At 43.6% G+C, this 26,200-nt stretch overlaps 1 protein-coding gene and 1 pseudogene across 6 annotated transcripts; both read left to right on the plus strand.

Annotated features, from left to right (window-relative positions):
* Positions 1-1,746: 1,746 nt before the first annotated feature.
* F11 (coagulation factor XI) lies at positions 1,747-19,894 on the plus strand. 6 transcript variants are annotated; one of them, XM_045454048.1, is made up of 15 exons: positions 1,747-2,143; positions 2,863-2,918; positions 5,130-5,292; positions 6,785-6,891; positions 7,770-7,929; positions 9,113-9,222; positions 9,918-10,077; positions 12,177-12,286; positions 12,387-12,549; positions 12,639-12,745; positions 16,147-16,315; positions 17,417-17,592; positions 18,167-18,262; positions 19,034-19,173; positions 19,477-19,894. In XM_045454048.1, the coding sequence occupies exons 1-15, from the start codon at positions 2,103-2,105 to the stop codon at positions 19,531-19,533; spliced, it is 1,815 nt and encodes a 604-aa protein (XP_045310004.1). In that variant the 5' UTR covers positions 1,747-2,102; the 3' UTR covers positions 19,534-19,894. The 6 variants fall into 6 exon arrangements, with proteins under 6 accessions (XP_045310004.1, XP_045309996.1, XP_045309989.1 ...); XM_045454040.1 differs by having other exon boundaries at positions 1,758-2,143; positions 5,154-5,292; positions 19,412-19,894; XM_045454033.1 differs by having other exon boundaries at positions 1,759-2,143; positions 19,412-19,894.
* LOC123596658 lies at positions 4,490-4,643 on the plus strand (annotated as a pseudogene).
* Positions 19,895-26,200: the final 6,306 nt, after the last annotated feature.

Raw genomic sequence — 26,200 nt, forward strand, 5'->3', positions numbered from 1 at the left:
GTGTAACTGGAATGTAATTCAGTTTAAATGGGAAACTCAAGAAAGCAACTAAGGACTCTTTCTGCCAAGACAGGTCACCCAATCTTGGCAACAGATGAAATAAAAATGGCTGAAGAACCGCCTTCCTGATAGAATGCCACAGTAGTCCTTAGCACTCTGCGTACACACCTCTTCTGAGTCCAAATCCCCCTTAATTTTCTGCCCCGTGGGACACAACGCTGTCTTCTCTCTTCTTTTCAAAAAGTGTCCAATTAGTTTATACGGAGCTAAACTTCAAAGCTACATTACTTCACTATTCTCTCACTGTCTCCTTCAGTAAGTTCTCTTTTTCCATAGTTCCATTTCCATAAGAATTTTGAAAACGGTGTCCAGTGTTCCTAATCCTGGGTCACCTCTCTTCACAGGCACTTGGCCACTGGGGATTAGGTCTTCCACACTTTCAGAAACTGGTTCAGATAATGGCAACCTACGTGTAACAGACATAAAATGAGAGGGTCTCTGTCTTCAAATATTAAAAGGCTCAAAGGAAGCTGGTGGTGTTTTCTAAGCTCCGAAGATCCCACTCCTATCACCGCGGTGTCACTGAACGAAGTCTAGTACCCCCTCTGATACCAATAACTTCAGAAGGATCTCGAATGGAGGCAAACCTGTCTCCAGGTTTATTTCTCCTTTCATCTTCAGAATGTTCCTTTTTCATTTCTTGTTAACGTTTATTTAGTTTTGAAGGACAAAGAGAGTGCAAGGGATGGAGAGGCAGAGAGAGGGAGACACAGAATCCAAAGCAGGCTCAGGCTCTGAGCTGTCAGCACAGAGACTGACATGGGGCTCACACTCACTAGCTGTGAAATCACGACCTGAGCCGAAGTTGGGCGCCCAACCAACTGAGCCACCCAGGCACCCCAAGAATGTTTTTTTTTAATTTATGACTGCATTTGTAAACCTAAAATCGTACTTTGCTTTCCTATGAAGAATTAGAAGTCTTCTCTGAACCATAAAATTATCTCTCTAAAATTTATGTACTTTTTTTTGTTTTAGTTTTGCAAGGGAACTAAAATTTATGTAAATCGGACTTTTAAAACAGATGTTTTGGGGGGGGGGTGCCTGGGTGGCTCGGTAGGTTAAGCATCCCCCTTCGCCTCAGGTCATGAGCTCACGGATTGTGAGTTCGAGCCCCGCATCAGGCTCTGGGCTGACAGCTCAGAGCCTGGGGCCTGCTTCAGATTCTGTCTCTCCCTCTCTCTCTCTGTGTTCCTCCCCTGCTCATGCTCTGTCTCTCTCTCTCTCTCTCTCAAACATAAATAAAGATTCAGACATTAAAAAAAAAAAAGGCAAAGAGAACTGACGGGTTAATTTTTGATTGCTTGCAAAAGCTAGACACGTGACTTCCTAGCTCCCCTTTTGTCTCCGATTGCGGACTCTAAAGAAAGACAGGAAAGCCCCACCTTTCTCCGTTTTTGTTTTTGTTTTTTTTTTTTAATTAAGTTAGACTTTCAGTGTTTGCAAGATGAATAAAAAAGGGGTTGGCGTCTTGGAACTGACCATATCGACATAAAACCCGGAGGAGGCGACTTGATACAAAAGGAAACTGAGTCTAGGAGCGCTGGGCACCTGCAGTCCGCGCCTCCCTTTGTCCCCACCCCCAACAGGTGACGTTCCCCGGGGCCACACCGCGCATCAAGAAGCCACCAGACCTTCCCCGTTTTCTTTGTAGACTGTGAGCCTCGAGTTAGGCGAGAATTAATGATTAACAGCCGATGTTTGTCAGTGTGGTGAAGGGCAGCCGTGGTTACCAGGCATCCCAGTGTGAGGGGCCAGTTGCTAAGCCACACAAATTCAAGTTCTCTCTCAGTCTCTCTGGGGGGAAGTTTTGAAAAATACACGGTGAAATAAGACCAAAAGATGTATTGCCTTGAAAGAGCGAGCAACTGGACCACTTTTGATACGCCGAGATTTTGAGAGCTCTCGCAGACACTGCTGTAGGAAAAGACACCGTTACACAACATCGGGAATCGGGAAAAGTAAATATTAAAGTTGAGTGAACGTGTCCTGCCCAGGCTCATTTAGAGGAGGATGAAGACCATTTTGGAAGAAGAGAAACCCTCATGTTGAGAAGGTGGCAAACAGGCAAACAAAATATTTTCAGGTACGATTTCAAAAATTCTTTGATTTCTCTCCAGCAAATTTTCCTTGAAGTGCCTTTCCCTACCATGGGGGGTGGGGGGGGGTCTTACAAATCTTTTACAATAGAGAATTTTCCCAATTAGAAAGATTTGCAAGAACGGGGTTGAAACAATAGCAAGTCTTGGTGCGTCTCACTGATAGTGAGTTTTTCACAGAGCAGTTAGTGCGATGCTTTGTGAGCAGAAGTACGTTTACAGGTAATGAAGACGGTCTATGAATATACTTGCAGCAGACTTTTCGAAATGGTAACGTCGTAAGTAGAAAGTCATTTAGAGCTTCCGAGAGGTACAGAGAGAGACTTCAAAGATGGAAAGAAAGGAAACACATCGGAAAAGAACACACAAATGGAAAAACTGGAATTGGGGAGGGCTCGGATGACAGCAATGAAAAATTTCTGGTTAACGGTGAGCTGGAGGTACAGGGGAAGCAGAGATGGGGGGACTCCCCCCGTCCGCTCTGGGTTCTTTACAACTAGGAAAGTCTCGAACTCTACGTGCTATCGTCCCGGGGAGTGTCCCAGGATTTGGGGAAGGTAAAATTCAGCATCAACGTAACAACCTGCAAATACCGTAGAATTCACCACTCCTCTCCCTCCCTGTTTCTTGTGAACCCTGATGTCAGTGAACTACTTACGAATTCACTTTGCGTGCTCTAAATACATACACGTTTTTCTTTTCGTAGGATGATTTTATTATACCGAGTGGTACATTTCATTTTCTTTGCCTCCGTTTCCAGTGGTAAGTAGAGCCTAAGCTCAGATAAGAATTGGAAACAGCTTAATTTCCTGCTTTGAAGACTGGAAAACAGAAGGGCTGATCTACAGGCCCACACCATCTACTCCACGGAAGGACGTTAAATCATTTTATTTTTCACTTAAGGGCTCCTGGGGTTTTCAAAACAGGGAGGGCAATTAAAGGACAGGAATTGGTCATAATAGTAGTAATCTGGGTCCATATGTATAAGTCACATCCAAATCTGTACCTCTGTTTATATCCAAATCTGCATCAGTCATGACAAGTTTGGTGGTAATCATTACTTTCTTTGCATCGCATGGGGGGATTTCCGTGGACCATGAGAACACTTCTAGGTGCAAACAGACCCTTAACTAATGAGGGCCCGCCGCCTTGCAACTCCAAGGAAGCCGCCCGGAGCTTGGGGAGAGGGGGCAGGTTTCTGCTCACCTCCGGGTCACTCTTGGGTAGCTGCTAATCTTGGAGAAAATTATCCTATATGCAGAGGTTATAGTTGGGTAAGTTAGAAGGCGTATGTGGTGGGTTTTGAGCACAGGCTGTGGCAGGGATCCTTGACTCTCTTTTTCCCCAGAGATCTCTTTGGACTGCGTTCTCAGAGTCATGTTTTCGAAGGCGTAAAGTAAAAATACAAAGGATTGCCAAGAAAATCAATTGTATTGCAATATCGTTAGTGAAAATGTAAAAACGAAACGAAACAAAACAAAACCTGACACAAAAATAGATGCCCTTCTTTTTTTTTAAAAAAAAATTTTTTTTTCAACGTTTATTTATTTTTGGGACAGAGAGAGACAGAGCATGAACGGGGGAGGGGCAGAGAGAGAGGGAGACACAGAATCGGAAACAGGCTCCAGGCTCTGAGCCATCAGCCCAGAGCCCGACGCGGGGCTCGAACTCACAGACCGCGAGATCGTGACCTGGCTGAAGTCGGACGCTTAACCGACTGCGCCACCCAGGCGCCCCTAGATGCCCTTCTTATTGACACATGATGTAACAAGGTTTAGTGGTGGTGGGTCTAAAACTGCAAAGTAATAACCACCACCAAGCTGGTGATGTTATTTGAGGATATCGGCAGCTGTCATGTTTTCTTTTTAAATCTGTCATCTTAGTATGACAAAGCAGATACTATGAACATTGTGGTTTGTTACATTAATGATGGAAGGCTATATCACGTTTTGGGTAGAGGTTCGTGAAAACAAAGTTGGAATTTTCCCCATCCAAGACCCTGGCTAAATCCAGTGATAGTTATAGTGATAGTTTTCACTGCTCTGTACCTACGTACTTTCCCATATACTCATTGGTATGTTTGTTACTACAATAAATATTTGAGTTATATTTTATCCTTCCCAAAGTATTTCATTTTTACTGTAAGTGTATGTATACATTTATATATATATAGCATGCATATGCTACGTATATGAAAGATATTAAGAAGCCTTCTTAATGGCAGTGTACTGAGATTAAAAACTACAACCTTTTATTCAGTGACTGAGTAATAATGACCCAAAGAGCCATAATCTGGAATATTAAATATCTCTTTCTAGAAACAGAAAAAAATAATCGCTTCTTGGCCTTTTGGCTAAGATCAAGTGTAGAAACAGAAAAAAAAAAAAAAAAAAAGGGTTTTATCCAACGTAGCTTTTAAAAAAATACCTGTGTGTGGTTTCAGCTGGAATGGGAATTCAGATATTTTTCTGAGAATCTACAGTTCCTGTTCCTAAACTGGCCCATTTTAAATAGTGAGGTGATACAGTGTATCACAGCCAGGGCCATCAAACACTATTGAAAAACCACCACTCTGGATCCTTTGTTTCATGTAAACAAGGAGTTTTGACGAACAAGCAACAGGAAAAGGGAAAAGCAGGCGGCCCGTTCCAGACTTGGATGTGACCCTAAGGAACATCTTTGGCCAGGAAAGCTCTGAGAAACTATTCAGTTACCCGCAAAGCACCCTCATCTCCAAGATAATCCCTCAGAAGCACAGTTCCATCGAGGCAAATGTGCCATTTTGCGATTTCTTTTTCTGTCTGAGGCTGCTCATCCAATCAACCAACATCAAAGGGTTGATTGCTCTGATTTCCAAGTTCAGGCGCATTTCCTGGGAAGTAGACCTACTTCGCTTGCCTTTGTGAGATTATTATTTAATTCGATACGTGCAACTAAAGCCCCCAATAATTCATGCCACGTATTACATCACAGAATGTGTGACTAAGCTGTTCACAGATACCGGCTTTCAAGGAGGAGACGTGACTACCGTTTTCACGCCAAGCGCCAACCACTGTCAGCTTATCTGCACCCACCATCCGAGATGTCTGCTTTTCACCTTCATGGCTGAATCGTCGTCGGAAGATCCTACCAGATGGTAAATGTTCGCGTTTCTGCACAGAGGAAGTAGCTTTCCGGGATGATTACCTACCAATAAGTATTCATCTACCATTTTATAAAATGGAAGGTTAATGATGGGAAAACATGTGGTCCTTCAATTGAAATATTAAGTATTGCAGGGAAAAAAAATCGTGCCCAGGCAGATCAGGGAGGAGCAGACATGCCTCTCAGTGTGGACTTTCTAGCTCCTCTGTGGTCTAGATTTTAGCGGTACTCTTATTTCTCTCCGCTGTTATTACGCCTCTTAATCATTTTGTTCCTTGCTTTTTGATTCATTATTGATATTTGATATTATTCAAACTGGTGCTTTTCCTTCAATTATTTTATTAGGAAATAGATATTTATAAATGTAGTTTGAAAGAACAGCACAGTGATCCCGCCACCAAGTTTTTTGTTCGCCATTTGTGCCTTATCTATATCTATCATCTGTCTGTCTATCTATCTTTCTATTTAACCATTTGAAATAATTTGAAAACATTATAACATTTTACTCCTAAATCTTTCAACATACCTTTTCCTACATAAAGGAAACGATTGTAACAAGAACCCCTTTATATCATCTCAGGTGTCCCCCAAATATAATTTATAGCTATTAACCAGTGTCTGCTCCAGAGTCACAACTGCATTTAGTGGTTTTGTGTCTATAGTCATATTTTTAAAAATTTTAGGACACTTGGGGACACCTAGCTGGCTCAGTCGGTTAAGTGTCCGACTCTTGATTTTGGCTCACGTCATGATCTCATGCTTTCATGAGACTGAGCCCCACGTTGGGCTCTATGCTGACAGTATGGAGCCTGCTTGGGATTCTCCCCCCCCCCCTCTCTCTCTCTCTCTCTGTCCCTCCTCTGCTTCTGCTTTCTCTTTCTCTCTCTCAAAACAAATAGATAAAAACATTAAAAAAAACTTTTAGGACATTCCATCCACCACTTTTGTTTCCATGTTGAACTTGAACATTCAATGATGAAGCTTTACTACAGAGGTAAGTAATCAACATGTTTGTGTATTATTGCTGCATTCATAGATATTTACATAGTATCCTGAACTTAAAAAATTACTACTCTAGAGTCTACAACAAGGGTTGGCAAACTTTTTCGTGACAAAGCCGGGGTTGAGTATTTTAGCAATGATGGATCCAGAAGCAAAGTCAAAGATATTATAGAAGTACTTCTATAACTATTTAAAATGTAACCATTTAGCAATAAGACACCATTCTCAGCTGATGGGCTGCGAAAAACAGGCAGAGGGCTGCTTGACCAACGGGCCATAGTTCACTCCTGTTTCCAGTTAGTAGGGAAAACTGTACGTGAGCTCTTAAGTGAAGGGATGTTAGAATGGAAAAAAACAAACAAACAGCTTTGCTAAGAAAATATTTGTTTTGGCATCAGATAGAGCAGTTTGTTTCTTTCTCTCTGATTTTCTGTGTGCTGACTTTTAAGATCCATTATTTTAAAACGTAAGTTCTCACGCAGGTTTACTTGTATCCTGAAAGACAGTGTAACAGAAACACTGCCAAGGGTGAATATGACAGGAGCAATTTCTGGATATTCTTTCAAGCAATGCCCACATCGAATAAGTGGTAAGATGTCCTATTAGAATTCGTAAACACTTAGTTACTATGATATATATATATATAGTTATATCACATATGCTTTTATGGCTATGAAACAAAACCCTGCGGTGTGGACTTAGAGTCTCCTAATGAAGTTCTTTCAGGGAAGAGTCAAAACTAGCATGCACACGCTGTCCCCCCTTCATTAGAATTTACCCAACTAGAAGGACACGTCTTACTGTATCAGTTCTCATCATTCATCTTTCTCTTCCCAGCTTAAAGTTTTATAGAGAAGTCCATATTTTTGTAATGTTTATTTATCTGTGGGACAGAGAGAGAGACAGAGCCTGGAGCCTGAGCAGGGGAAGGGCAGGGAGAGAGGGAGACACAGACTCCGAAGCAGGCTCCAGGCTCTGAGCCGTCAGCACAGAGCCCGACGCGGGGCTCGAACTCACGTGCTGTGAGATCATGACCTGAGCCAGAGTCAGACGCTTAACCAGCTGAGCCACCCAGGCGCCCCTGGAAGTCCGTACTAAACATACTACTTCGAATCAAAGGAGCAACTAGGAAGGTTGAGACGACACTTCACCGTCGAAAGATCCTCCAATAGGTTAGTGGATCAATCAGTCAGTGGAGTTAAGGAGACAAGGGAGGCCAGGGCAGAAAGTTAACCCAGCAATTTACAAGTCTAATATTATTGCGCCATAAGAAGGGCATTTTCATTCTTTTTCTGCTTCCATGTGAGCGTAGGAGTTAAGCAGATGAAGATGAAAACAAAGGACTTCTGAGAAAAAGTGACTGGAAGAGTTGAAAGAGTAAGTCAGGAAGGGCAGTTGCTAACGTAGCACCGTTCAGGTTGGCCCTGGAGTCTGGAAGACCGCCACGTTGCCTGCTTTTGTCTCCAGCTTGCCACAGGAATTTGTACGTGGACCTGGACATGAAGGGCATGAACTATAATAGCTTGATGACCAGGGATGCCCAGGAATGCCAAGAGAGATGCACAAATGATGTGCACTGTCACTTTTTCACATATGCAACGAAGCAGTTTCCAAGCACGGAGCATCGGTGAGTGAGCCGTAGGCTGAGCCCGCGGACAGTGAGTAGATCGTCGCGTTGTCTGATGGAAAACAAAATTTCTCCTCGACTTGATGCCAGAATTTTTGTTTTCAGCCCCCAAACGACATTTCTAGAATAAGTACAGTGCTAATAGTTTTCTTCACAGAAAGTAGCAGAAATGCATTTCCTTTATGTTAAGGACTCTGTCTTTTTACTGACATTGTTGTATCTGCTTCACCCATCGCCTGGCTAATTTAAAAAGTGATACGTTTCTTAACTGGAAGTTTTGAGACGGTTACAGTTGATCGGACTGCGTCATTCCCAGCCTGAGGATTATAGGACCGAAGGGAAAACCTACTCAGACCTCTCTAAGTAAGAGTTCCTTATCTAAGACAGAATAACTGAAGCCCATGTGAAGTGTTTTAAAATCCACCCCAAACTGGATTTTGAAATATGCTGGAGATAAATGTGTGAGAATGTAGAAATGACCTGATCTCTAATGATGAATCGGTGTTCTCGTTAAAAAAAAATCTTTTTTAGGGAAAAAAAATATCACTAACTTTTATATTTAGAAATTTCTGAGATGTTCTAGGGTTGTGTAGGAAACCACACTGATCTAGAACCCAACAAAAAAAGGAGAACTAAGTTTAAATGACCATTATTTGGATTCCCCTTTGGGTTTTTCCATTCCACTCTCCACATTCACAAGGAGGTGAATAATGTAAATAATAATAAAGCATCCGTCACTCCTTTCAAAAACGACGACGATAAAACCAAATGCTCAGATTTAGAAGTAAGTTTTCATGTTTTGTGTTTGGCTCAGCTCAAGCTACATCTTCTTAACATATTTCACGTCTGAGACTTAACACGACAGGGACAGCAAGCCAGGAAATGGGGAGTAGAGAAGGGCTTGAGAATTCATTACTTCCTCCCTCCGACTCTTCAGGCCGTCATCTCTCCACAGCTGTCATTTAAGTGATGAAAACTAGAATTGACAAAATTCAGGGGCCCTCGAGGTCCTGGCAGAGGAAGGACTCAAGTCCTGCTGTCCAGCATCAGCTTGATGCTTTTCAGAGCAGATCCTCAGCTGTCAGCCCAGGAAGTCTCTAGACTGGAATTTTGTATCGTCTCATGTTGTTTGCTACATGTATTTCGAAGAGTAAAACATTTTCCCATTTTTGTTTTCATTCAGAAACATTTGTCTGCTGAAGTACACCCACATGGGGACACCAACCAGAATAATGAAGCTCACTAAAGTGGTGTCTGGATTTTCACTGAAATCCTGTGCGCTTTCTAAGCTGGGTAACTGTTACTTTCTCGGCGAGGTGGTTTAACCATTAAATAGTAGGTGCGGGTAGTATGAATGAGGGGCCTGACTTAGGACACCCATGTCTTTAGGACACCAAAAGACCTAATGATCTTTTACCTTCTTCGTGTGACAAAATGTCGTTATGTCCCATGTAATTAGAGCTCTATTTGAATTTAAAGTTTAAAATAATCACTCCAGTTTTCCGAGTGAAAAAAATTTAAAGAGCTTGGGATAAACAAACTGTAAAAAGAATTGTTATTAAGATTTTAGGTTCACTGCAAAATGGAGGGGAAAGTATGGGTGTCCCATAGACCCCTGCCCCGGGGCACATGCACAGGTTCCCTTATTATCAACACCCCCCGCCCCCACCAGAGTGGTACATTTGTTACAATCGGTTAACATACGTTGACACATCATAATCGCCCCAAAGCCTGCAGCTTACATTCCAGTTCACTCTTGGTGTTGCATATTCCATGGGTTGGGATAAGTGTATAATGATAGCTATCTACCTTCACGGTATCGTGCAGAGAATTTCTACTGCCCTAAAAACCTCCTCCGTGCTTGGCCTACTCATCCCTCTTCACCCCGCAACAAACTTTTTATATGGAATCTACAAATACTCTAGCTGGGATTTTACTGATTATATTGGGGAGTTGATTTCTTAAACATGGTTTCTTCTGTCGTACAGCTTGTATCAGGGACATTTTCCCTAGTACGGCATTTGCAGACAGTAACATCGACAGTGTCATGGCTCCGGATGTCTTTGTCTGTCGCCGCATTTGTACTCACCACCCCAGTTGTTTGTTTTTTACCTTCCTTTCTCAAGAATGGCCAAAAGGATCTGAAAGGTGAGGAATTAAGATGAAGATTCATGCCTTAAGACGGCCGATCAAGGTCCATCCTTTAAAAAATTCTGAGCAGCTACACATTTAATCTAAATGTCTGCAGAGGACAGGCCAAAGTTGCCGGGAAGGATGCCTAGCCCCTCTCTCTTTGCATTCGCCACCTGATGACCGCAAACCCGAGGTTACCGAGGACTCTTGTTTTCTTGAGCTGAGGGAGGTCTCTGCTTGCAGCAAAGGGGGGGTTGCCTCGTTCTGAACGGAGTAAAGAACATAAGGATGACCCTCAAGGGGCAACTTAGTCCAGTGCCCAGTTGGAGATCAGTGAACCTAGAGTAGAAAGGGCTGGGAGTATCAGGGTAATGTCAAATCCGAAGTGAAGAGAGGTGGAAAGGAAGGCCTATATTAATGGAATTGGGGATAATTGTGGAGGGGTGTTTGAGAATTGAGATGCTGTTTTCCTACCGATGGGTATCAATCCAGGAAACCATGCTGAAACGTGGGAAAGGTCTTTGATCATTAAACGGATATCTGCTGGGGTTGTCGTTCCTCATTAGTAAGATTCACTAAAACAAACAAACAAAAACAAGAAACCAAAAACCCCACTTAAGAGTGCTTCAGAATCTCGATACTCTATACTATCTGAATGGGAATTCTCAGAGCCCCCGGTATTTGCCTGACTTGGCTGTTTGCGTGAGGAATGGGTCCCCCAGAATCCAGCTGGGTTAGGCCCTTGAGGTCCTTGTCCGTCAAGCAAGCCTGGTTTTCCATTGAGTGACTTTTGGAAGTACTAGTTTGGTCCCATGAAAATATATCTGTTACTTTCACTTACTCAACGATATAATTTATTTGGTGCCTACTGCATACGAGGCACTGTTCTAAACACCAGGGATACCACTAGTGAACGAAAGAGACGAAAACCCTGCCCTACTTGGACAAGACTGGAAGTGATAGAGAAGTCATCAGGTTGGGATATATTGTCCAATGGGGAGGCAATAAAATCTGTTGACTGGTTGTCTGCTCTGAAGGAAAGAGTCAGTGAGAGCTCTAAGACTTTTGGCCCAAGGAATCGAAAGGATAAAAATACCCATGACTGGGATGCAGATTTCATGAGGCGCAGATTTCAAGAGGGAAGAGATGCCCAGTGGACATCCAGAGAGAAATGTTGATCTGCAAGTTGGAAAGGGAAATCTTGAACTAAGAGGAGAGGTTTGTGTTCTGGATCTGTGTCTGGGTATCACTAGCATACCGCTGGTAATTGAAGGGACTGAATGCAGTCAGAGAAGAAAGGGGGTTCAAAGACTGCATTATAAATGGCACAAATTAGAAAGATGCCTAATCACTGCTCATTTTCTTTTTTTACTCCTTTTATAACATTCGCGGTCAATACCTGTAAGAGGGGTAAAACACTGGATCCTCAATACAGGGTGAGAGAGGAACATGAGTGCTAGAAGCCAAGACTTGGCTTTTTAAATTGAAATGAATTAAAATTAAATAGAACTAAATATTCATCTCCTCAGCTGTATCAGCCGCGTTTCAAGTGCTCAGTAGCCACATGTGATTAGGGGCTATTGAATTGGGTGGCAGGGGCAGGGACCGTGTCCATCATTGCAGAAAACTCTATTGGACAGCACTGCTCTAGACTGTGATTTGGGGCTAATCAGGAAAAGTTGTTTTGTTCCAAGAAGAGGCTGCTTGTATGGAGCCTGTGATGAATGCCATTTATCCGTGTCTGAGCCTGAAGCACCTCTGGATAGCAGATTTCTCCAGAGCATGAAAGTTATGGAATCTTTGAAATGGGCGAGGAGTGTGGAAAGAAAGGAGAGAAAGAAGGAAGATGGGAAGAACACTGGCGATAGAAACAGCTCAGAAAACTTTCATGGAGGCAAGTGGTATCCTGTTGAAGACCTGTCTACAACCTATGGATCATGGGGTCTGACTCAGTGATGTATGAAGAGTACTTACAAAATGAGAAATTGTTCACTCTTAAACACACCAACATGAATTGACTTTTGTACGTGTTATAAAAATGGTTCTTTTCTTTGATATGTGTTACATGATCCATTTATATTCCCTCCTCCCCCCCCCCTTTTTTTTTCTGTTAGAAATCTTTGTCTCCTAAAAACATCTGAAAGTGGATTACCGAGTACACGCATTAAGAAGGACAAAGCTCTTTCTGGTTTCAGTCTGCAAACCTGCAGGCACAGTGTCCCAGGTAAACAATGGAGCCACTCTCTCCTGATCAAGATCAGCAAACCTAGGTCGACTAGTGGTAAGTTTGGTGTCTCGTCCCTGACGTGTGATTTCCTGCCTAGTGTTCTGTCATTCCTCATTTTACCACGACACTGATTTCTTGGGAGAAGAACTGGACATTGTTGACGCGGAAGGGCACGAAGCCTGCCAGAAAATGTGTACCGACTCCATCCGCTGCCAGTTTTTTACCTATTCGCCATCTCCAGAATCTTGCAACGGAGGGAAGTAAGACGTACAAAGAGTTACACAGATACTCCCGTCCCGTCTCCTCGAGGGGGGTGTTATGTTTATACTCTTCTGTTTCCCACCTGCAGGGGTAAATGTTACTTGAAACTCTCTGCAAATGGGTCTCCAACGAAAATACTTCATGGGAGAGGAGGCGTCTCTGGATATACATTAAGGTTATGTAAAATGGATAACGGTGAGTTTAACGGCACACGAGAAAATACATCTGAAGAAGCTATTTTATACCAAACATATCATGACTGTCAGCATCAATAGTAACCGCAAAGGGGAGACAATTAGTACAATAACCAACTTAGATACAATTTTCTGTTAGTTCTACTCCTGTCATCCAGGCTGACCATGTTTTAGTGGTAAATATTGGGCCTCAACTAAACTCTGCATTACCTAATATTAAGTGAGTATGGGTTTTAATTGGACACATGTATACGGTTTATGATGAGACTCAGGCTCAGTCGACACTTTTATGTTTAATTCCTACTATGAAGGCTAACTATCTTTCTTGTTATCCTTGAAGATTGAATATCGGTCAGGGATTTGGTTAATCAGATTATTTGTTTTCTGTCCATTGGCCATTACTTGGTATTTAGTTGAAACATAAATAACTACCATATGTTTGAAAAAATGTGTATGTATTCAAGAAATAAAGTAGCTCCCCTTCAGGGGTCTTCATTCTTTCAGATCCCCTGCGAGTATTCTTCACACCTATGCATATTGGCAAAAATTTTCAGTAAAACGCTATTTATTTAGAACAATGAGTGTCACAGGGTGGAAAGAAAATAAAAAGACCTACAATATGTGTAAAATGTGATACAAATTACCCTGAAAATAAGATCAGCACTGGCCAATTCTAGGGGCTGATTTCTGAGCATATCTCCAGACAGAATCTCCAACAGGAAAGAACATTATCGCACTTTTCTCTAAATTACCATAATAACCTATGATGACTTTAGTGCATACTAATTCACATAAAACTACATGTTTTAGACTTTTTTCTTGCTTAATGTCCGATATTACAATGTACTATGAATTTAAGATTCAACTGAGATTTAATGAGTAACATAGAAGTGATGATTGTAATTTGTAACAGTTTTCAGAGTATAAAAATCTTCTGTGTCAGAACTATTTCTCTACTGAGAGAAGAGTAAATCCTTAACTTCTGAGCACTTGTTTTGTAGCATGTACAATATTGTGTCCAATCTAACATCCTAACGAGGAAACCATGCCTTCCTGGAGTACAGAGGGATCTGATGGCCCAAACTCCTTTAAAAAGCCAGCCAATTAAGGTGTATCTCCTATATTCTGTTTTCCTTACAATATATGTATCTAAGAAGGAGCATTTATGATAATTCTCTTGTCTTCGTTCTGCGAAGCACGAGAAGGGACGCTTGGTAGATGTTGTTGTCAGTGATGTTGACGTAGTTTCTAAAATGGGAACCAGCACTCAACCCTCGAACCCATTCCCCACTTTCCTTTCATTACGTTCTTCTCTGATGAATGTATGGATTCTGGTGTATGAAGGCTACAGAATATATCAGGTGGAGATTGATAGCTGAGGCAGAGAATACAAGATAAAGGAAAATAAAATCTGAAGACTTTGTAGTGCACCTTCTGAAACTAGAGAATTGGGTTTTCCTGCACTACGTCCGATGAAATAATACCTTAATGGGAGGGGATATATAACTGAAGTGACTCTCACATCTTACACCATCATTGGTCTTCAACATAACTTTCTGATGATACAGAGGAATTGCTATCAAAAGAAGTGTTTCCTAACACAAAATCTAATGTTAAACGCAGATATTTGCAGCATTTTGTTTGAACCGAGAGACAAAATAGAATGAACATCAAGACCTATCATTTGTCCCTAAGAAAGGCACTATTGAATTGTTTACCACATATTTTAGTCACTGTATACCCATTCATTATCCTAAACTTTGCCTTTCCTCGTAAATCACAAGGGCTTCCCTGTAATTCCAGAATCTGGTCAAAATCTTCAAAATGTGTCTCTGAAACGAATCTCACCCCATCCACCCTCAGGTGAGAACACTTTTCTCGGTGTGCCAGCCTGTTTAAGCTTTCACAAACACACCCAGCTGGTTCCTGCCTCTGCTTGCTACCAACTAGAGTTTTCTTCAAGACTCCTCTCTTCCTATTTGACGTTTGCCCCAGGATTATACGTCTATTTTCCTGTTCAGAAAAGAAAGTCCTAGAGAGATTGTTCTACACCCGCACAAAACCAGGGAACAGACCATCAAGGACTTGGCTTTTTTTTTTTAGTTTTTTTAAATGTGTATTTATTTTTGAGACAGAGACAGAGCATGAGCAGGGGAGGGGCAGAGAGAGAGGGAGGCACAGAAGCTGAAGCAGGCTCCAGGCTCTGAGCTGTCAGCACAGAGCCCGACGCGGGGCTCAAACTCACGAACTGTGAGATCATGACCTGAGCCCAAGGCGGACGCTTAACCGACTGAGCCACCCAGGCACCCCAAGGACTTGGCTTTTGACTGCTGACCCTTTTGCTAACTTCACACTCCTCCTCCTCTAGCTAAGGACATGAAGCCTCCCTGGTCCTCTGAGCCATGCTAGTCTAAGTGTGGTCTGGGTGTAGCACGTTGACATCAGCAGTGAGCCTGCTAGAAAGAATTTCAGCAACCTCCCGCCCCCAAACTGGATCAGAATCAGCATTTTAAAAGATAACCAGGTGATCCATATGCACATTAAAGTATGAGAAGCATTGCTCTAGAATACTGTTGTCCCGGAACACCTCATTCCAATTCCGTCTAGGTTACTGGGGCAGGTTTGGCCAGGGCTCCCATTGGGAGGGTGGGTTCTCATTTGGCGTGCCAGGAAGTAGGAGCAAAAACGACCATCCTGCCCAGGGCAGCTAAGACAGGAGGAAACAGAGGGGGTAAATGTGAATCAAAGTGCTTGGAAAGTATCAAGTGTTGAACCGGGAGAACCCCAAACTGTCAACAAAGCCAAAAGGAGAAGCAGTTCACAGACAGAAGAGCAGCCCATGCTTGGATGGTGCCCAGCTGGAGCAGGAGACTCTGGGACCAAAGGTCAGCCTGAGCGGAAGAAGATAGGAATTGGGCAAAAGCTGTAAACTGAGAGGAGGGTGCTCACTTTTCTTTATGACAGTATTTCTCCAACTTCAGCAGGGCGGGTTGACATTCAGATTACTAGGCTCCATTGTCCAAGTTTCTGATCTACTGGGTCTGAGGGGAGCTCAAGAAGTTGCATTTCTAAGAAATTCCCAAGTGACGCAATTGGTCCAAGGGCCACACTTGACAACTGCTTTAAGAGAACCATCAGGGTTAGCAGATGAGGGAGGAGAAGACTGCCACGCAGGACCGGATGAGACATTCTTTGGGAGCATGTCATTAGAAGGTGACTTAGTCATGCAATTTTCCTGTGCAAGCTTTGCTTGCTGAGTTGATTATACAATTTCTTCAAGTCAAAGTCGTGATAAGATACTGAATCGAGGGCAGGTTTTCTTCTCTTTCTGCCCGAAGGGACGTAACTGCTGATGGAAAAGGAAGACTTAGGAAGCCACTCATTGCAACCCTTCTGTTGTAGTGTGTACGACCAAAATCAAGCCCAGAATTGTTGGAGGAGAGGCATCTGTTCATGGTGAGTGGCCATGGCAGATAACTCTGCACATCACATCACCTGCCCAGAGACACCTGTGTGGAGGCTCCATCATTGGAAACCAGTGGATACTAACAGCTGCTCACTGTTTGATTGGGTCAGTACCATTACCGATTTTATCAGTTCCCCGGGGGTCGCCCGTATACTGAATCTGTCATTAGCATTTTCGTAAATATTTTAAAAATGTAAATTACCCTATTTGCTACATTAAATCTCTGTAGTTAAAAAAAAAAGGCAAAAAGAAAGAACAGTTATGGTCTACCAGCATCAGATTAGGTGTAGGAATATGATGGCATATTATTCTGCTTTCCCATTTAAATGCATCCACATGCCGAGGGGTGTTCTTGTTATTTCCCATCAGAACATATCATCTGTGCTTGTCTTGGCATCAGGTCTTCCCCTCCCCTCCTTCTCCTTCTTGCCCTCCTCCTCTCTCCTCTCTCCTCTCTCCTCTCTCTCTCTCCACCCCCCAACCCCACTGCCATGTTTCCAAATACAGAAGGAAGAGTTCATTACGTATCCTCAGATTGGATTCCCTACTTAGGTCAATTTTAATATCGGCCAAACCTAAAAGCTCCATCAGGAGAGTATATGTATTCCAGGGAATTTTAGTTGGCCAAACTTCCTCTTTGCACTTTGGTATTCTCTGAGTTTCCAGACATGGTTTTGTGGGTTTGTTTTTGTTTATACTTATGTTATAACTCAAAGATATGTTTGAAGTCAATAGCCTCCTTTACCTTTTACCTTTTCCATATGGGAAAATGGAGTACAAGAAAATCCAAGTGAATTTCTCAGGTCGATAGGTAATCAATGGTAGGGTTGAAACTAACACCCGGAACTCTTCATGGGGGGAGGGGGGGAGTAGTCAGGGGGAGGAAGGGAGGAGGAGAGAGAAAGAGAGCGCGAGTGTGTTTGTGTGTGTGTGTGTGTGTGTGTGTGTGTGTGTGTGTGTGTGTGTTGGAGGGTGAAAAGAGCATTCATTCATTTTTATGTGTTTAATATAGTAAATGCTCACCCAGGACCTTCTACAGGAGGAATATGTGAGTGAAAAATTTTAGCACGAAATCACTTCTTTCCGACAAAAAGCCTGCTGCTGGCAGAAAATATTGGTAATAGCTAGGTAAATAACAGTATAGCTCAAATGTTTGGGAATCATTCGGTAATGAAAATTTCTTTTCCTCTATTGTTTATTCCTTAGGTTAGAGTCACCTAAGATCTTGCGTGTCTATAGTGGCATTTTAAATCAATCAGAAGTTAAAAAGGACACAGCTTTCTTTGGGGTTCAAGAAATAATAATTCATGATCAATACGAAATGGCAGAAAGTGGGTATGATATTGCCTTGTTGAAACTGGAAACGGCAATGAATTACACAGGTGTGTCGAATTTTAAATGGAACGATCTCTACAATGATGGCCTGGATGTATTGTTTAACACTGCCAGGTTCATGGCCTGAGCTCCACCATCTCCAGGTGGTATGATCATGAGAGAGGGGCTACTAAGCTACTCTTTTAGTCTGCTAAGACCGGCGCTGTTCCCTGATCGTTAAATCTTACTATGGGGTGTGGGTGAAGCGCTAAGTTTCCTCCAGGTTTCTTTAGGTTCACAGAATGACCTAACTCTATAATATATTGGAATATTAAAGATGACCTATATCTCCCTTTTAGGGGCAAGGGTCAGAATGAGTAGGCAATTTCTACAGGGTCAACAGACCTGGTTCAAGAGCTGAAGTTAGGAGGGAGGGCTGTGCCTTTTCTCTTCCTTGTTCCCTCCTCCCAGGATACGTGATGTAGAATGCTGAACACAAGGAGTGAAAGTGAATGACGATGAGGCACAGCCCGAATATAATAGAGAACACACTGCATAATAGAAAGTGAACGAAGAGAGTCTCTCCTGGGAGAGAAGATGTATTTTGTTTCTGATGACTAAACTATGACTTTTTAAATTTAGATGCTCAGAGACCCATATGTCTGCCTTCCAAAGGAGATCGAAGTATAATATATGCTGAGTGCTGGGTGACTGGATGGGGGTACAGAAAATTAGGAGGTAAGAAACCACGTTTCTGCGTGTGCTCCACCCTAAAGATAAAGAACATGGTTTCGTCTTAACCTTTTCTGCTCTGTCAAGTCCCACAGCTAAAATGTGAGTAAAATAATCACAGTCTTCAGCTACAGAAAGCATGCGAATGAAGAATGAAGAGACAAAAATACCCAAGTGAGGAGGATCCCATGTCTGTTTGATTGGAAATTTTAAATATGACAATCTCTTGAATGACTCATTTTTTGTAATGAAGTTTAGTGTGAAACCTAGCACTTTTTTTTTTTTATTAAAAAAATTTTTTTTTCAATGTTTATTTATTTTGGGGACAGAGAGAGACAGAGCATGAACGGGGGAGGGGCAGAGAGAGAGGGAGACACAGAATCGGAAACAGGCTCCAGGCTCCGAGCCATCAGCCCAGAGCCCGACGCGGGGCTCGAACTCACGGACCGCGAGATTGTGACCTGGCTGAAGTCGGACGCCCAACCGACTGCGCCACCCAGGCGCCCCGAAACCTAGCACTTTTTATTCAATGTCATAGCCTGTTACCCAATTATTTTCTCTGGGAGGTTATTCCAGTCAGAGCCAGGCTTAGTCTTAAACTGAATGTTAATAAACAATATATTCTCTATAACTCTGTAGTTATAAAAGGTCTAGGAGGTAAACCTAGTATTTTTTTTTTCTGTCTAGATTTTTGTATCGGTACGCTTTTGATTTTAAACATACGTGTTTATATTATATATATGATTATTCCAGTCACAAACCGAAAATTTTTTTCAGACAAAATACAAAATACTCTCCAAAAAGCTAACGTACCCTTGGTGACAACCGAAGAGTGCCAGACAAGATACAGAGGGCACAAAATCACCAATAAGATGCTCTGTGCAGGCTACCGAGAAGGAGGGAAGGATGCTTGTAAGGTAAGAGTGTTTTCGGCCATTGAATATATTCACATGAGAATGTTTAATGCATTTAAGAAGCAGTCTTCTGCCCCGGAGCAGGGAACCATGGTCTATTTGTTTTGCTTACACTGACGTTTATCAAAGGGCCAAGAACAGAATTTTAAATGAAATCACTCTGAAACCCATGCGTTTAAGACAAGAAGCATCTGAACCGATCCGTGCACCTTTTGTTTTCTGCCCCCCCCCCCCATCACAGGGAGACTCGGGGGGCCCCCTGTCCTGTAAACACAACGACGTCTGGCACTTGGTGGGCATCACCAGCTGGGGAGAAGGCTGCGGTCAGAGGGAACGGCCGGGGGTTTACACCAATGTGGTTGAGTACGTGGACTGGATTTTGGAGAAAACTCAAGCGGTGTGAAAGAGTCCCCAGATGTCATGTGACCCCTGAAAGGCAAACCAGAGTCTTCCCGGGAGGAGGGTTTTGATTTGACTGAAGAAGACAGACACCGCGCCGCCATGTTCCTCCGCGGGATCCAGTGTCAAGACAGTAAGGCGTTGAGGGGCCTTGGTATTTGTGAGCCACACGTCAAAAGACACAAGCTGTCATTTCCGCAATTCCCATTGTATGATAATCATAGTTTGTTTTCAGCATCCAGTCTCTTGCCTTTTGATCACACCTTACTGAGCCAAAGAAATCCGTTTTTTAAGATTTTTTAAGATTAAAGGATTGCCAGATATACCAGGAAAGAAGCGAGTTGTGTCACCAGAGGCTCAGGTAGAACGGCCAAAGCAACCACCATAAAGAGATTTGTTAGGTGAGGAATGGGGGCTGGAGAAAATGGGGACAAGGACCGTCACCATCAACTTGCAAAAATCCGTACTCTGCCTACGTGAGTATCCTCCTTCTGTAAAGGAGGAACTTGATGAGATTCAATGGCATGTTTTCAGAATGATCAGGAATCTTTGTCATTTCAACTTTTAATATGTTTCTGAATTAGTTTGGGTAGACATAAGCCATCAGCGAGCATGAATGTGGACTCCAGAATTTCTGTATGGGAAAGGATTAAAGGTAGTAGTTTACCTAGAAGTGGTAGCTTAGGGGAAGGATCTTTTTTTTTTTTTATTTTTTTTAAACATTTATTCATTTTTGAGAGACAGAGCATGAGTGGGGGAGGGGCAGAGAGAGAGGGAGACACAGAATCCGAAGCAGGCTCCAGGGTCTGAGCCGTCAGCCCAGAGCCCGACGCGGGGCTCGAACTCACGAACCGTGAGGTCATGACCTGAGCCGAAGTTGGTCATTCAACCAACCGAGTAACCCAGCCACCCCGTCTTAGGGGACGGATCTTAAAAGTTGTACTCGCCTAGAAAATTATCGGTGTGTAGATTGTATACTTAGTCGGTGTGATTCTGGGTCAGGGAGGCTGATAGAGATGAAGGGAGTAAGCTAGAACCTTCCCAAGAGAAGCTGGCACTGTGGGTGGAAGTTTACAAATTGACCTTTGCAGATAACAAAGGGATTGGACCGAATTCAATACAAAATACGTCCATACTACAGGGAAAGACCACTTTGGGAACAAGTGGATGGTTATCACAGAGCCCTCATTACCTTCAAAACAGCTCCCTGTTTACTAAGTACTGGGGTTTTCCCTTTAGTGTGAGTATTTGCCCGGTGATGGTTTCTGATGAGGTGCAATGACTAGAATCTGCACTGTCTCCACTGCAATTTTCACCCTGTGTCAACAACTATACGTCTCGTCCAAGATGAGAAATAGCTATTGAGCACACTGAACGATGAGGACCCCGTGGTTGGCCTATGTAACTATGTCCCTCCTTTCACGGAGCCCCAGTCTAGTTAGCATGAACAATGAAAATAAGCCAATTACACAAGTATAAAATGATTTTACACTTGAACGAGAGGGATGCACAGGGCTCTATGACGAGAGAGAAAGAGCATTTGGGGGCGGGTGCAAAGACTGGGACAAGAAGGAGTTTGTGCCGAGGAAGACAAAACACAACCAAGGGCAAACAAAACCCCACGTCAAAAAGGCTGGGGTGGTATAAGGGGGGCAGATCTGAAACACTTGCAGATTCAAACAGGACTGGAACGGAAACTTGAATGCCATTGAGATTCCCAAACAGCACTAATAATCGTCTCATTATCTGTTTATTTACCTGAGTAGTCTTGATGTAACACTTCACAGTAAAGAAAAAAAAAAAAAAACAACGTTAGGATATAATTCCTCGGAAGAAGACATCTTTCCTTTACATTCCCCATCTGTGTCTTTTTGTTGTTCCAAAGGAGAGGAAGAAGCCTTCAAGTTGGAGGGGAACACGTGTCACTGATCCATTTCTGAATAAACGTTTGGTGTTCTTTAAAAGAGAGACAGAGAGGAAAGAGCTTTCTGCAAAGTCTTTCCTGAAAAGTATTTGAGAAAAGCACACACGTTAGTTTTGTCAGACTTAACGTTGCAAAAGACCTCAGTTTTTGAACAGTGAGTATATGCCCACGGTTCACAAATGAAATCATGGAAAGAAGGTATTAAAAATACAGTGAGAAGGTTCCCTGGTCCGCACCAAAAGATGACACGCTCTGTATACTGAGCACTGCTCTCTTTTCCACGTGGTGTTTTGCCTTGGAAATGGTTCTGATCGGGACGGACAGGGCTTCCTCAGTCTGTGATTTTACAAAAATATGGTATCCCAGGGCGGGGATTCCACACACCAGCCCCTCCAGATGGACACTTGGGTGGTTTCCAGTTTTTTTCACTCATCCACATGCATGCAGGTAAATTTACAGCATGTATTCCAGAAGTAGAATTTCTGAAAACAAAACAAAAAGCATGACTGCATTTGTAATTTTGATACATATTATCCAACTTTTCTCCAAAAACTTGCGGCAATTGTCTCTGCCATTAGCAATGTAAGAGAGGGTCACGCTTTGGCTAACGTTATGACATTACACTTGGGAATTTGCTTTTTAATTTTTTGATTTTGTTATTCTTGAGAGAGAGAGAGAGAGAGAGAATTCCACAAGGAGCAGAGAAAGAGGGAGAGAGAGAAAATCCCGAGTGGGGCTTGAGCTCACCCAATGTGGGGCTCAAACTCACGAACTGTGAGGCCATTACCTGACTCAAAGTTGGATGCTCAAACTTGGGAGCCCAACAGGTGGAAAAAGGTGTCTCAATGTAGTTTTATTTTTGCAATTTTCTTGATATGAAAGTCACCGAACATCACATGTATAAGGCTGTCAACTTACTAACAGCTTAATTTCTTATTTAACTGTTAAAATTAGTCGTTACCATGTTGACAAAAATAGAGCATGATCCTTGCGGTTTTATAAACATGTTAAGAATGCTTGCAAGAAAATAAAAGTTCCAGAGCTTCTCTGGCTCAAACTGGACAGTGACTTCGTGCTGTGAAATATTGGTTGCCTACCCTCCCTGCATGTTACAGACATGAATTTGGGGGTAGAATTAACTCAGTTCCAGGTATGGATCCTGATTTGGGTGCCTCTGGTGAGGTATCCTTGCCTTGGGAATTAGTCTACTAGTGAGCAGGCTCCAGACAGCTGGCACGTGATGTCCCCCCCGCTACTGTGATTGGCTCAGAGATGTCACTCTGAGCAACATTTAAGACTTTGTCCAGGGGCACCTGGGAGGCTCAGTTGGTGAAGCCTCCGACTCTTGATTTCGGCTTAGGTCACGATCTCGTGGTTTCGTGGGTTCGAGCCCCACGTCGGGCTCCGAGCTGACTCTGCAGAGCCTGCCTGAGATTCTCTCTTTCTCTCTGCCTCTCACCAGCTCACACTCTTTCTCTCTCAAAGTAAATAAACTTAAAAAAATTAAAAAAGAAAAAAAAAGACTTTGTCCAGAGGATGCCTTTCTCCTCCCCCTCCACGTGAATGAGGAGGCACTGATCTCAGTTGTGGTCAAGCACTCTTGAAAAGCCAGCCTGGGGGGGCGCCTGGGTGGCGCAGTCGGTTAAGCGTCCGACTTCAGCCAGGTCACGATCTCGCGGTCCGTGAGTTCGAGCCCCGCGTCGGGCTCTGGGCTGATGGCTCAGAGCCTGGAGCCTGTTTCCAATTCTGTGTCTCCCTCTCTCTCTGCCCCTCCCCCGCTCATGCTCTGTCTCTCTCTGTCCCAAAAATAAAATAAATGTTGAAAAAAAAAAAAAAAAAAGCCAGCCTGGGGCCCACGGAGACATGGAGAAAGAAGGCCTGAGGCCTGACCGAGCTCTGGGCTTTGCTGTTTTATAGCAATAAATCCCCTTGCGTGTTTAAGCCAGTTCAAATTGGGTTTTCTATTCCTTGCAATGGAAACACTGGAATGCACTGGTACTTAATGACCTAAAGTAGTATTATTACCCTGATTCAATTTGGTTTAACCCACATATATTAAGCATGTGGAGCTGTACTCTTCTGTGGAAAATAGGTCGGTGTATTCCTTCTAATTTTAAAAGTTCTATTTTCTTGAATAATTTTGATTCTACACATTCAAAGAAAGGTTGGTTGCGACTCTTGTTAGAGCTGTCTGGCTTTCTCAGATGAGTGGCTCTCCTGCACAGCCAGTAATGAGGCCACACCCGGCCAGGCCTACTGTGGTTCTCACAGGCGGCCATAGGCTGCCATTATCACAGACTCTGGGACGTGAACCCCTACTTTGGAATGAGGATCATGTATAATATTAAGGCATTGATTTATGAAAGATTTTACAAAAAATACATTATTATATGTGACACACTTATGGCCTTACCTGTTGTTCGGCCGCATTAAAGCATCGGGGAAATTGATCCATTTTGATAAGGAGGCATTTTTCCCTCTGGTCCTGTTCAGTCCCTTTTCTCTGTTCATTCTCTGGGCTCTCTGTGGCACTGACATCCCTTACCTGTGTGCTTTTCCACACCCTCTCCCCGCCTGGGTTAGAACGGGCCTTCCCCTTTCCTTCTGTGAGAGGATTTTCCACAATTTTTTAAACATTTAATAAATTAATTTATATTTGCAAGTTTATTCACTTACTTTGAGAGAGAGACAGCGTGAGTGAGGGAGGGGCCGACAGGGAGGGAGAGAGAGAATCCCAGGCAGGCTCCCCACCGGCGGCACCGAGCCTGATGCGGGGCTCGAACCCACGAACCATGCGATCGTGACCTGAGCCGAAACCAAGAGTCGGACCCCTGACTGATGGAGCCACCCGGCCGCCCCGAGGATTTTCCACATCCTGGTTAGCAGTGACTCGAAGGTCACCTCCAGAGAGTTCACCGGCCACACTGACGTTCCAGCCGCGCTTAATGGTGACCGCCGTGTCATCACGGTAGGTTCCTCTGTCACTGGGCCTTCCTACGTGACGTCTGTGGGCCTGCCTGTTGCCCTCGGGAGGGCCTCTCTCTGTGTCAGGAACAGGCGGTCCGCGGGCTCTTCCCGACTCTGACTCGGGTGTGCGTGCAATGCCCGTTAACCAGAGCAGTCCCAGCTTCTTTCTCTTCCCTCCTGGGAGAACATTTCTGCCATTTCCAAAGCCATCCCATAGGGATGTACCTCTGTGTGTGTGTGTGTGTGTGTGTGTGTGTGTGTGAGAGAGAGAGAGAGAGAGAGAGAGAGAATGTAATGAATATTTAACACTCCCTTCAGCTTCACTGCCTCTCTGAGTCTCCAAGCTTCCCCTTTGCATGTGGCTTTTGTTTCCCAGGGCTTCTGTAACAAATTGCCACAAACTGTTGTGAAACAGCAGAAATGTCTTCCGTTATGGTTCTGAAGACTGGAAGCCTACTATGAAGGTGTCGGCAGGGCCTCACTCCCTCTGAGGCCACCAGGGGCGGCTCCTTCCTTGCCTCTTCCAGCCGCTGGTGGCCCCAGGTGGCCCCCGGCCTCTGGCTGCACCCCTCCAATCTCTGCCTCCAACCTCACGTGGCCTCCTCCCCCCGTGTCTCTTCCCCTCTTCTCATAAGGACACCAGTCCTGTCGCATTAGGAGCCCGCCTCCCGGGTTGAGTATATACTGCGAATAGTGTATCATTTACTGTCAGTATCCATTTCATCCAAACGTTCAGAGGAGAGACTGTATTCAAATGAGTCCTACAGTAACTGGCACCAAACAGATATTCAGTGAACAGATACTCACCCCAATCATTACTCAGCAGTTCCCTCCCCTTTTCCCTTGTATCGGGCAATTTGGTCACGAATGTATTACTATATGGTGGGCTTTCCAGATGGAGATTGTAATTGTCCAAGTGTGTGTGTGTGTGTTACCTAACACGGTGTTGTCTCTTATTCCCCGAGGCCGATTTCCCACCTCTCCCGACACGCCCTTCCCCAGCGACCGTGCACCCGCTTGGTAACCACGCTGAAACTCTCAAAGCACGCTGTGCTGTGCCCAGGCAGGAATTTGTAACGTTTGTGAGGATTTGTAGGTAAGGTCAATGCTGGGAGGTTGTCCGAACAGCCAGGGTGGCGCTCACGATCACGATCTTGCTTGGCAAGATACCTTCACAAAGTATACAAAATACGAAACCTTCGGGGCGCCTGGGTGGCGCAGTCGGTTAAGCATCCGACTTCAGCCAGGTCACGATCTCGCGGTCCGTGAGTTTGAGCCCCGCGTCGGGCTCTGGGCTGATGGCTCAGAGCCTGGAGCCTGTTTCCGATTCTGTGTCTCCCTCTCTCTCTGCCCCTCCCCCGTTCATACTCTGTCTCTCTCTGTCCCAAAAATAAATAAACGTTGAAAAAAAAAAAAATTTAAAAACAAAATACGAAACCTTCGTCATTACGTGGAAAACAGCATCAACCACCCTGTAGGAGGGGGTTTCCTGACAGGTCTCTGCTGCCACTACTTAAAATAATTTTCCCCATAAGAATGGTCAAACACTGAAGAGAAATCAAGACAGAATTCCTTCCTCAGTAATATCTGTATGACCAAACTATTGATTTGCACTTGGCTTGGTGGACTTGGATGTATTTTTCAAGTCATTACTTCACTTAGTTAAAGGAAGGATTAATGAAGCTATTTTATTTTTTTAATGTTTATTTATTTTTGAGATAGAGAGAGAGACAGCATGAG

This window comes from Leopardus geoffroyi, chromosome B1, assembly GCF_018350155.1.
Source record: "Leopardus geoffroyi isolate Oge1 chromosome B1, O.geoffroyi_Oge1_pat1.0, whole genome shotgun sequence".
Lineage (NCBI taxonomy): Eukaryota > Metazoa > Chordata > Mammalia > Carnivora > Felidae > Leopardus > Leopardus geoffroyi.